Source organism: Rhinoraja longicauda, chromosome 36, assembly GCF_053455715.1.
Source record: "Rhinoraja longicauda isolate Sanriku21f chromosome 36, sRhiLon1.1, whole genome shotgun sequence".
Lineage (NCBI taxonomy): Eukaryota > Metazoa > Chordata > Chondrichthyes > Rajiformes > Arhynchobatidae > Rhinoraja > Rhinoraja longicauda.
The window spans coordinates 9312713-9325337 of NC_135988.1; the positions used below are offsets into that span (position 1 = coordinate 9312713).

The window sequence follows — 12625 nt, forward strand, 5'->3', positions numbered from 1 at the left end:
GGAACTGCAGATGCTGATTTACACCGAAGACGGATACAAAATGCTGGAGTAACTCAACAGGTCAGGCAGCGTCTCTGGTGAAAAGGAAAGGGTGACATATCGGGTCAGGCCTGAAGAAGGGTCTCGACCCGAAACGTCACCCCTTCCTTTTCTCCAGAGATGCTGCCTGAGTTACTCCAGCATTTTGTGTCTATCTTAAATGTCCCTGATGCCTGGTTCTATACCCTTCAGCTACGAAAAACATCCTCCCTCCATCCAGTCTGTCAGAGTTTTAAAGGTTTCATTGGGATCTCCTCTCGGTCTTTTAAATTCTTATGAGCACAGACTGAGCAAACCCAAAACCACCTGATACCACAGTCATGCCACTCTAGGAACAGTTGTTTCACTGCATGGCAGATTTAACATTAAACCAGGAAACCCAGAGAACAGACAGTTCTCCAGATGCAGTCCCACAGGCCCTTCATAATTGTAAATACTTGTTTTAGAATAATGGGCAGTCAAGAGTGTATTGCTTATTTAATGTGGCTACAATATAAATTTCCAGTCCAAGTAACAAAAGAAATTCATCTTCACCCATGCACCAAATACATTCTACAGTGTGAGCATGTTGTGTTCTGGTTTTTAAATTTAGTTCCGATATAAGTGAACATCAAAGGTAGAGTAGTTTACATACACCCATCAGCCAAAACATTATGACCACTGATAGGTGAAAAATGAATAACATTGATTATCTTGTTACAATGGGACCTGTCAAGGGGTGGGATATATTAGGCAGCAAGTGAACAGTCAGTTCTTGAAGTTGATGTGTTGGATGCAGGAGAAATGGGCAGGAGTAAAGACCTGAGCGACTTTGATAAGGGCCAAATTGTTATGGCCAGACGACTGGGTCAGAGCATCTCTGAAACGGCAAGGCTTGTGGGGTGCTCCCGGTCAGCAGTGGTGAGTACCTACCGACAGTGGTCCGAGGAGGGACAAACCACAAACCGGCGACAGGGTGTTGGGCGCCCAAGGCTCATCGATGCGCGAGGGCAACGAAGGCTATCCCGTCTGGTCCGATCCGACAGAAAGTCTACTGTGGCACAAATCACAGAAAATTTTAATGGTGGTCACGGGAGGAATGTGTCACAATACACAGTGCATCGCACCCTGCTGCGTATGGGGCTGCACAAAGAGGACCAACAGCATATGAGGCAGGTGGTCATAATGTGTTGGCTCATCAGGTCATAATGTTTTGGCTGATGGCATAGTTTAGTTTAGACATACAGCATGGGAACAGGCACTTTGGCCCATTGGATCCATGCTGATCGTCAATCACCTATTTGCCCTCGTTCTATGTTATCCGCTTTGCTCATCCACTCCCTACACATTAGGGGCAATTTTTTTACAGTGGCCAATTAACCTCACAAACCCTCATATGTTTGGGATGTGGGAGGAAGCCGGAGCACCCGGAGGAAATCCACGCGGTCACGGGGAGAACGTACAAACTCCACACAACCAGGACCCGAGGTCAGGATTGAAACTGGCTCTCTGGCGCTGTGAGGCAGCAGCTCGACCAGCTGCACCAATATACATTGCATGTTTGACCCATCTGACTGAAGATTTATTTCCACTCCAACTCTTTGGTGTTACGTGTAGCAAAATTTGTGCAGCAAACAAAATGATTTCTACAATTGCCTTTGTAGCAGAATGTATTGCAGTTGATTTTAAACCACACAATCTTGCTCACTTTAACCGATCTGCACTTGTTCTTTTGCAGCCCACAGCTGAGAATGTCTTTCATCGTTTTCTCAACCAGAGGTACCACACTAATGACCTTGACAGAGGACAGGTGAGTGATGCCCAAATGAGTTAGCGTTTACCTGGCATTGTGAAATGCAGGAGGCCATGGTGCCTGTGCAGAGTTTCCACAAGAGTTAGACACCAGGAACTGCTGATGCTGGTTTACCAAAAAAAAAGGGCACAAAGTGCTGGAGTAACTCAATGGGTCAGGCAGCATCTCTGCAGGACATGGATAAGCAACATTTCGGGTCAGGACCCTTCTTCGGTCTGAAGAAATATTCTGCATTGCAGCCTAGACCATCACGCAAACCAAACTCCCTTCCATTGACTTCATTTACACCTCATGCTGCCTCGGCAAGGCCACCAGCATTATCAAGGTCCAGTCTCACACCTTCTTCTCCCCTCTCCCATCGAGCAAATCTTTGATTGGACATTACTGGACTTTATCTTGCACTAAATGGTATTCAATAGACAATAGACAATAGGTGCAGGAGTAGGCCATTCGGCCCTTCGAGCCAGCACCGCCATTCAATGTGATCATGGCTGATCATTCTCAATCAGTACTCCGTTCCTGTCTTCTCCCCATACCCCCTGACTCCGCTATCCTTAAGAGCTCTATCTAGCTCTCTCTTGAATGCATTCAGAGAATTGGCCTCCACTGCCCTCTGAGGCAGAGAATTCCACAGATTCACAACTCTCTGACTAAAAAAGTTTTTCCTCATCTCTGTTCTAAATGGCCTACCCCTTATTCTTAAACTGTGGCCCCTGGTTCTGGACTCCCCCAACATTGGGAACATGTTTCCTGCCTCTAACATGTCCAACCCTTTAATAATCTTATACGTTTCGATAAGATCCCCTCTCATCCTTCTAAATTCCAGTGTATACAAACCTAGTCGCTCCAGCCTTTCAACATATGACAGTCCCGCCATTCTGGGAATTAACCTAGTAAACCTACGCTGCACGCCCTCAATAGCAAGAATATCCTTCCTCAAATTTGGAGACCAAAACTGCACACAGTACTCCAGGTGCGGTCTCACTAGGGCCCTGTACAACTGCAGGACCTCTTTGCTCCTATACTCAACTCCTCTTGTTATGAATGCCAACATTCCATTGGCTTTCTTCACTGCCTGCTGTACCTGCATGCTTCCTTTCAGTGACTGATGCACTAAGACACCCAGATCACGTTGTACGTCCCCTTTTCCTAACTTGACACCATTCAAATAATAATTTGCCTTCTTATTCTTACCACCAAAGTGGATAACCTCACACTTATCCACATTAGTGAATCACGTTATTCCCTTTATCATGTATCTGTACACTGTGGATGGCTCATTCGTAATCATGTATTGTCTTTCCGCTGACTGGTTAGCACACAACAAAAGCTTTTCACTGTACCCGTGACAATGAACTAAATACAAACTCGACCTGAAACCTTGCCTGTTTATGTCCTCCATAGACACAGCCTGAGCTCCAGCACTTTTAGGTTTTTTTCTACAAGAATTACACATTTTCTTCGCTGACTTCCACTGATACTCCTGTTTTGTTTTCTGCTTCAGGAGCTTATCCCTTAAACATGCTTCCACCTTGCTGCCCGAGTTTCCCAGCAAACAACACCTATTCATTGCACCTCTGGTTCTTTCACCACTTTCGTTAAATCTATGCTAACGTTACGTGTACATAACCTCAGAGAATGCAAGTGCAGAATGATCCTCACACACTAGTTACAGAAACATTTAGCAGAAGTGGCAAAAGTGCTTTTCACTGTACCCTCGGTACACGTGACAATAAACTGAACCAAAGATAATTAGGAGGGGGGTATTCTGGATAGAGGGTACCCAACATTCAGCCCTTTCTCAGAGCTTCGAGGGGTCATTGCTGACCCGCAAACCTACGCTACAATAGAGTATGCAATCTTATTAAGCATGCCTGCTCATTCCATTTAGACTGTGACTGCCACAGTGGTAGGTTGGTGAAGTAGTCTGAATCAAATGAATTTTATGGGAGAGTTGTAGACTGTAGGCATTTCATGGATTAACTCCCAACGGTAGTAACATTCATGGGCAGGATCGTAATTGATTCTACGCACTGTCCAAGCTCGTCTCCGTCTGTAATATCCCCCTGCCCGTACTATTCAGTTCCAGCCACACGGCTGCCAACATTCCCAAGGCTTGGATACACGCAGCTGTCCAACATGTGGGTCAGGCTTTGAGTGGCAGATGATGCATCCAAAATGTCTCGCCTCTTTAGACTTTTAGACTTTGGAGATGTTGCGCGGAAACAGGTCCTTCGGCCGACTCAGTCCGCACCGACCAGCGATCACCACGAACAACAGCACTATCCTACACACGAGAGACAATTTCCAATTTTACTGAAGCCAGTTAACCTACAAGCCTGTACATCTTTAGAGGGTGGGAGGAGTCAGGAGCACCCGGAGAAAACCCACGCGGTCACAGGGAGAACATACAAACTCTGTACAGACAGCACCCATAGACAGGATTAAACCCAGGTCTCTGGGTTTGCTGTAAGGCAGCAACTCTACCGCTGCGCCAGTGTGCCGCCCTCGATTATATAACTCATGCGGTCAGAGAACTATTTCACTGTTTTTAAATGACTCTGTTAACATACCACTTACAAACAGTTGCGGTATTTTCAAATAATAAGTCAATAAAATCAAGTGCTTAATTCTTTTATGTATTGACAATGAAACAATGAATTTTTTACTTGCTTCAGGATAACAGATCCATAAATGCAGTACGCACTGATAATATACAATATTTAAAAATTCAATAGCCTGATAATCGTAATGCTCGTGCACAATTGCTAGTGTAAATTGCCACCAGTGTGTAAGGAGTGGATGTGACAGTGGGATATCATAGAACTAGTGTGAATGGGTGACCATTGGTCAGACAATAGACAATAGACAATAGGTGCAGGAGGAGGCCATTCGGCCATGATTCAATGTGATCATGGCTGATCATTCTCAATCAGTACCCCGTTCCTGCCTTCTCCCCATACACCCTGCCATACGTCAGTGCGTGCTCAGGGGGTCGAAGGGCCTGTTCCCATGCTACATCACTAAACTAAATTAAACTAAACTAAACTAATCACCCAGGCTCAGTGGTAAGTCCAAGTCGCCAAGCAAGAAGTGAGTTTGGCAAATGTTGCCCTCCATCACATTTTGTGCTTTAAATGGTAATGTACAGGCACAAGTCCAGAATGTGAGTGACTTACACTGCTGCATCCAGCCTGTGCTTATCTACAAAGCTGCTGGCTGTGCATCGATGCCATCCAGCCCAGTGATAGAATAACCTCTGAACATTTAGTCGCTCAGCACGCAGAATAAGTGGATCCAGGAAGTTTGAGCTTTGTCTCCTGTTAACATACGATCACCACTCAATTAACAGAGGTTTTGCTGGGCAATCGCTCTACAAGGCCTTGAGTGCACTGCGCATCACCGTAACGGAGAGGAGAAGAGCCATCAAGAGCACCACAGAGGCAGCGGAGAAAGCCTGGAGATGGTGATGGCTCTGGCTCAGGAGAGGAGGTCCATGGGGAGGAGCGATTGCCACCTGAACACAAGGCGTGGTCTGATCAACCACGGCTGGGTCGCCCGGATGGGGGGGTCTGATGTTGAAAGACCCGAAACACCCAGTGACCCCAGGTTACATCACTGATGATGTGTTCAGGAGCATCAAGAGATGTCTTTATCAATCACAGTAAGAACCCCTCTCCTTTTGTACAGGGCCTTGGTGCGACCGCACCTGGAGTATTGTGTACAGTTTTGGTCTCCTAATCTGAGGAAAGACATTCTAGCCTTAGAGGGAGTACAGAGAAGGTTCACCAGATTGATCCCTGGAATGGCAGGACTTTCATATGAAGAAAGACTGGATAGACTAGGCTTGTACTCGCTGGAATTTAGAAGACTGAGGGGGGATCTTATTGAAACATATAAAATTCTTAAGGGGTTGGAGAGGCTAGATGCGGGAAGATTGTTCCCGATGTTGGGGAAGTCCAGAACCAGGGGTCACAGCTTAAGGATAAGGGGGAAGTCTTTTAGGACCGAGATGAGAAAACATTTCTTCACACAGAGAGTGGTGAGTCTGTGGAATTCTCTGCCACAGAAGGTAGTTGAGGCCAGTTCATTGGCTATATTTAAGAGGGAGTTAGATGTGGCCCTTGTGGCTAAAGGGATCAGGGGGTATGGAGAGAAGGCAGGTACAGGTTACTGAGCTGGATGATCAGCCATGATCATATTGAATGGCGGTGCAGGCTCGAAGGGCCGAATGGCCTACTCCTGCACCTATTTTCTATGTTTCTATGTTTCTATGTTTCCCCGGGATAAGACATTGTATAAGACATGGGATATCGTACAGTTGGAGCATTCCACTTAAACCATACAAATGAGGTTATTCCCGGTCAAGCACTCTCCAATATTAAATATGCTAATGTCCCTCCCTACAATAAACCAGCATCTGTAGTTCCTTCCTACACATGCTAATGTTCTGGCAATTTAAAGATTTGCCGAGAGCTGATAAGTTATTTCTAGCACACAGAAACAAGAAAAAAAACATCTGTATTTAATAAGGTCGGATTGACACAAACCAGAATTGTATGTAAAAAAATAAAAATCGACTTTCGAGTAAAAAAATATTTTTCAAAGGAATAAATTTACCAACATCACAATTGGCAGGATAGCTTTTATTCTGCAAATGAGATTTAAGTTCAGAATTGTCCCTGAGCACTTTAAGCTGCTAATGCCAGGATAGGTTGAATTGGGCTTTAAACGTATCCCAGCTGAAAAGATGGCTAATTGGCTTTCAGGAGCAGCAGCTGACAGGAAGCTGCTAATTACCCATCAAAAAAAAGAGAGCACTCCAGCTTTTATTGGTCCTGTCTTCTGTGGGACCCCCACAAGGAACGTCTGCAGAACAAAGCTGCTTCCCAGTCCAGCCGTGTGGAAGCCAGCCTGGTGGTTTCCTGATGGCATTAGCTGGCCCTTTGAAAACCTTAATGTGCAGATGGAGTAAACATCTTCAATCGTCAACCTCTCAACTCCCCCCACTAGGTATTTTCCAGTGTCGGGGATGTATGTAGCCTTGTGTATAGACAAAGAAAGCTGGAGTAAATCAGCGAGGGCAGGCAGCATCTCCGGAGAGAAGGAATGGGTGACGTTTCGGGTCGAGACCCTTCTTCAGACTTGCCCTGTGTAGGTTGCTATGGCTGAATGCTTTTGTGTTACACCAACAGGGTGCTGTGGAAGTAGGGTCCCGGCTTGAAACGTCATCTACCCATGTTCTCCAGGGATGCTGCCTGACCTGCTGAGTTACTCCAGCACTTTGTGTCTTTTTTAGCATGCTGTACCTTGCCACAGTGTTGGAAAGCTAGATGTTATGCACAGGGATTTCACCAGTCTGAAGAATGCATATACAGAGGGCATTCACTAAAATCAACATTGTATCTATATAATAAAAACTAGACCAAGTGGACCCGTTGGGCCCAAACCTCTCCTGCATTGATGCAGCACCCTCTCCTCCCCCCTCCCCTCGCATCCCCTCCCCTTCCCTCCCCCCTCCCACCACCCCCCCCTTCCCTCCACCTCCCCTTCCCTCCCCTCCCCCTTCCCCTCCCCGCCTTCCCCTCCCCGCCTTCCCCTCCCCCTTATCCTCCCTCCCTCCCCCTCCCTCCCTAGGAGATTGATTTAAACTTTAAAATATGAATAACTTTAAAAATATAACACCGATTTCAATGAAACATCTTCCATTAGCACCAAAGGGATGACGGTGAGTAAGGTGGCCTAAAATTGTTGTGCTATTTTGTACCGTTTTGGCTGTAGTTCAGGAACAAACAAACGAGAATTTTAGTATATAGATAACTACTGAACATGGTGCCTCGCACTACACCACATGATCTAACTGTCCCTGGTGCTGAGCCCTGTTGCTCCTGTCCTGGTTCCTGATTCTATGTCTGGCTTTACCTGTCATGGACATAAATGCTGCCTTCTCTCCTCTCCTGGGTGATGCTGGCCTCTCCTCTCCCTTCTTCTGCTAAACCCTGACTCTTTACCTCCTCTTTTCATTTGCTCGTGGCCGCTGTAATCATTGATAACTGTCTCCTTCAGCGCTGCCAAAGTCTAATCTTGACCCTACAACCTCCAGGTGTAAGGCCTTCTCTGCAGCCATATTTTGAGGTGTGAAACTCCACACATTGGCACCTTGCACCAACCTGTGCAATGTTCTGTTTAGTTCCGTTTAGAGATACAGCACGGAAAAAGACCCATCGGCCCACCGAGTCTGGGCCAACCAGCGATTCCTGTACACTAGCACTATCCAATACACTGGGGACAATTTACAATTTTTACCAAAGCCAAATTAACTTACAAACTGTACATCTTTGGAGTGTGGGAGGATGCCGGAGAAAACCCACGTGGTCACGGGGAGAACGTTCAAACTCCATACAAACAGCACCCTTAGTCAGGGATCGAACCTGAGTCTATGGCCTTGTCAGGCAGCAACCCCACTGCTGTGCAACTGTGCCACCTCCATTGCCATATTCTATTGCCATATTCTACTGAATGCAATCAAAGATGTTGCTTTTCTATGTACAATGGGTAGGTGTTATTATTATCAATCTTACACAGAACTGACAAAAAGATCAGGTTTGAAAATAGCTTCTGCAGTTCTTGGGACATGGCTTATATATTTGTCATTTTTCATTGCGTCTGGTCTGTAGCAAGTTGATATGCTTGGGATCCGGGGGGGGATAAAGATCCTCTTATGCGAAGAATGTCAATTGCTGTAATGGAGTTGTTCAGGCAAACGGGGGAGGTTGGGTTGGCTTTTGCAAAAGGAAACCTCCTCCTGACTTACAGAGATTGGATTTGGAGTTTGACTGGAAATGAAAAGGGGGGAAAGTCTGCACTAACAACAGATGGCGAGGTCAACGCTCCAGGGATGGTAACTAACCTTGGAGTTATTTTCAATCCCTGCACTATTCCTGCGGGGCCCATGAAGACGGGAGAATCATGTGCAGGATATGCGCAGGACTTGTGTGATGGCGACCAGCAACAATGGGGCTTTGTTTTTGCATCGGGAATGTGTAGTTTGTATTTGGATGGAAAATCCCCAAGCCATAACAAGCCATGCATTTTGACCACTGCCCATCATAACCATTGGAATTAGTGAGAGAGGCAACAGTAACATTCAGTGTCAGCTCAAAACCACAGGAGTAATTTTGTGAAGTAATTGAGTCTGGCTTTGCCAAATTATGATTTTTTGTTTTTCTGTTGGACCCTTCTTTCTGAGTTTTTATAGCATTGTCACTGGATTTGCCAGCAATTTGGCCCGGACCACCCATATTGAAGCAACAGCCAAGAAAGCACACCAATGCCGCTACTTAATTAGAAGGCTTAGGAAGTTCGGCATGCTCCCAATAATTGGGATGCATCAAAGCTTGGTTTGGGAACTGCTCCATCCGAGACTGCAATAAGTTGCAGAGAATTGTGGCCCCAGCCCAGACCATCACACAAACTAACCTCCCTTCCATTGACTCCATTTACACCTCACGTTGTCTCAGCAAGGCCACCAGCCTAACAAAGGGACGTGGCTCACCCTTGCCACTTTCTCTTCTCCCCTCTCCCATCAGGCAAAATGCACACTTCCAGATTCAGGGACAGTTTCTTCCCACCTATTACCAGACAACTGAACCATTCTACCAACAACTAGGGAGCAGTCCTGAGAAACTAACTACCTCATTTGAGACCCATAGACTACCAGACATTCCTTGACATTACCTTAGACTAAACATTATTCCCTTTATATCTGTTCACTGTGGATGGCTCGATTGTAATCATGTATTGTCTTTCTGCTGATTGGTTAGCACGCCACAAAAACCTCCACAGTACTGTGGTACATGTAACAATAAACTAAACTAAACTAAAGAGTGCCCATCGTTGGATTCAAATCACGTACAGACAGGTTCTACTAAACCTGGTATTGAAAGGAAAGCTAATCTAGGCAACTATGAAACTAGTGGATTCTCATTTGAAACTTATTTGGTTCAACGATGTGCTGGCTGGACTAACCATTGTGTCCGACACTCAACTCCTTCTTGAGTTCAGTGGCCAAGTAGGATGGATTTAAATGCTGGCATTATCATGATAAATTTAGCATGTGACCAAATAAATGACCACGAGCGCAGCAATAGAGTTGTTGCCTTACAGCACCAGAGACCAGGGTTTGATTTAGATTTAGATTTAGAGATACAGCGCGGAAACTGGCCCTTCGGCCCACCGAGTCCGCGCCGCCCAGCGATCCCCGCACACTAACACTATCCTACACACACTAGGGACAATTTTTACATTTACCCAGTCAATTAGCCTACATACCTGTACGTCTTTGGAGTGTGGGAGGAAACCGAAGATCTCGGAGAAAACCCACGCAGGTCACGGGGAGAACGTACAAACTCCGTACAGACGGCGCCTGTAGTCAGGATCGAACCCGAGTCTCCAACGCTGCATTCGCTGTAAGGCAGCAACTCTACCGCTGCGCCATCGTGCCGCCCCTAATCTGGTTAAAGGCAGAAAGTCTTTGAGTAGCTAAAGGCTTTTCTGACAAATCTTCGTATTGAAGAGATCACACGGAAGCAGAGGACTGAAGCCAAAGTGCCGGCTGAAAATAAGGAAGAAAAGGTGTAAAAATTAAGTAGCCGTGGTAAAATAACGCAGAACAAATCAGTAAACAACAAGCTAGAGAGCTTGTTGATACAGCTGATACCTTGTGTGGGCACACACGGTGTCCCAAGATTGGAACTAATGCAGAAAATGTTGGAATCATTCACCAGGTCAGGCAGCGCCTGTGGAAAGAGAAAGAGAATTAACTTTTCAGTTCAATGAACCTTCGACAGAGTGGGATCTTGTCCCAGATTTCAAACCTAATCTATCTGTCGTTTGTGTCTCAAGTTGATGCAGTCATTAACCAGATCATAGAGTGAAGGACATGATCAGACTCCACAACATTCCTTCTAGTTCCCATGGTGTCTAATTGCAAAGCCTGGTTTCCCTGTTTCCCAATGGAGCACTTTCTTCTTGTCGGCCTCAGCAGTGTCTTGCACCTGGAGGCCTGGCTCTGTGCTCTGTGCTGAGCAGACCAACGTCAACGAAAAAAGCCTCCGTTCCCAGACAGCTGGATCCACTGAAGCGGAACTGGTTTTATAAGAGACCTAACCAATGGTTGAACTCCTACTACAAAGAGCCAGAACATTTCAAGGCTGCTATTATGTTTGGAAATCCAGCTCTGCCAGACGTTTGAGGCAATGATGTAATTTATTTCTCATTGACCTGCCAAAATTAGCTGGCACCATTTGACTTTTGACCCTCCTTTGCTGAAGAATTACATCTTCAGCCAAGAAAATCTCTTCTATCAGTTTGTTGCTGAATAGGTTTTGTTCATCTTCTTCATGAGATGAAGAGGTTTCCTCCACTTATGCTTCATATAAGTCTTTGGTTAGGCGGCATTTGGAGTATTGCATGCAGTTTTGGTCGCCCCTTGACATGAAGGCTTTGGAGACGGTGCAGGGGAGGTTTACCAGAATGTTGTCTGGATTAGAGGGTTTCAATTTCAAGGTTGGATAAACTTGGATTGTTTTCTTTGGAATGTCAGGGGTTGAGGGGGATTTGATAGAAGTAAATGACGTTATGAGGGGCATGGATCGGTTAGACAGTCAGTACCTTTTTCAATAGACAATAGGTGCAGGAGGAGGCCATTCGAGCCTTCAAGCCAGCACCGCCATTCAATGTGATCATGGCTGATCATTCCCAATCAGTACCCCGTTCCTGCCTTCTCCCCATACCCCCTGACTCCGCTATCCTTAAGAGCTCTATCCAGCTGTCTCTTGAATGCATTCAGAGAATTGGCCTCCACTGCCTTCTGAGGCAGAGAATTCCACAGATTCACAACTCTCTGACTGAAAAAGTTTTTCCTCATCTCCGTTCTAAATGGCCTACCCCTTATTCTTAAACTGTGGCCCCTGGTTCTGGACTCACCCAACATTGGGAACATGTTTCCTGCCTCTAACGTGTCCAACCCCTTAATAATCTTATACGTTTCGATAAGATCTCCTCTCATCCAGGGTGACAATGTCGAACACGAGAAGGCATGGCTATAAGCTGGGAGGGGAAACTTTAATGGAGATGTGTGGGCACGTTTTATACACAGAGCGTGATTGGGGCTTGGAATGCAATGCAATGGTGGAGGCAGGTACAATAGTGGCATAAAAGCGACTTTTAGATAGGCACATGGAAATGCTAGGAAAAGAAGGATGTGGATCATGTACAGACAGATGAAATCAGTTTAACTTGGTATCATGTTTGGCACAAACATTGTGGGCAGGACAGGTCTGTTCCTGTGCTGCACTGTTCTGTGTTCTATGGTAAAAGATAATCAAGGAGTATTGGTATAACAGAACAGAGCTTTATTTGTCGTTCGGTACCGAAGTACCGAACGAAACTACATAGCAGTCATAGAAAAAAAAAAAAAAGAACACAAGACACATAACCCCAACACAAACGTCCATCACAGTGACTCGAAACACCCCCTCACTGTGATGGAGGCAACAAAACTTCCACTCTCTTCCCCACGCCCACGGACAGACAGCTCGTCCCCGACCGACCCGCACAGTCCCCGCACCGGGCGCTGAAACGTCCCGCGGCCGAACCGGGCGATGAAAGGCCCGCGACCAAGCCTTGCGCAGCTAAGTCCCGTGGTCGAGCCGCACCGGGCGATGTCAAGTCCGCAGCCGAGCCGCACCAGCGGTGAAAAGTCCCGCAGCCGAGCTGCACCGGGCGATGTTA

The 12625-nt window shown here is 46.2% G+C and overlaps 1 protein-coding gene across 1 annotated transcript in view; it reads left to right on the forward strand.

Moving 5' to 3' along the window:
* LOC144610460 (anthrax toxin receptor 1-like) overlaps nt 1-12625 on the forward strand; it is a 198820-nt gene that overhangs the window by 36720 nt on the left and 149475 nt on the right. The window contains exon 3 of the mRNA XM_078429186.1: nt 1757-1828. Within this exon, the coding sequence (XP_078285312.1) occupies nt 1757-1828 (72 nt within the window). The remainder of the gene's footprint in view (nt 1-1756; nt 1829-12625) is intronic.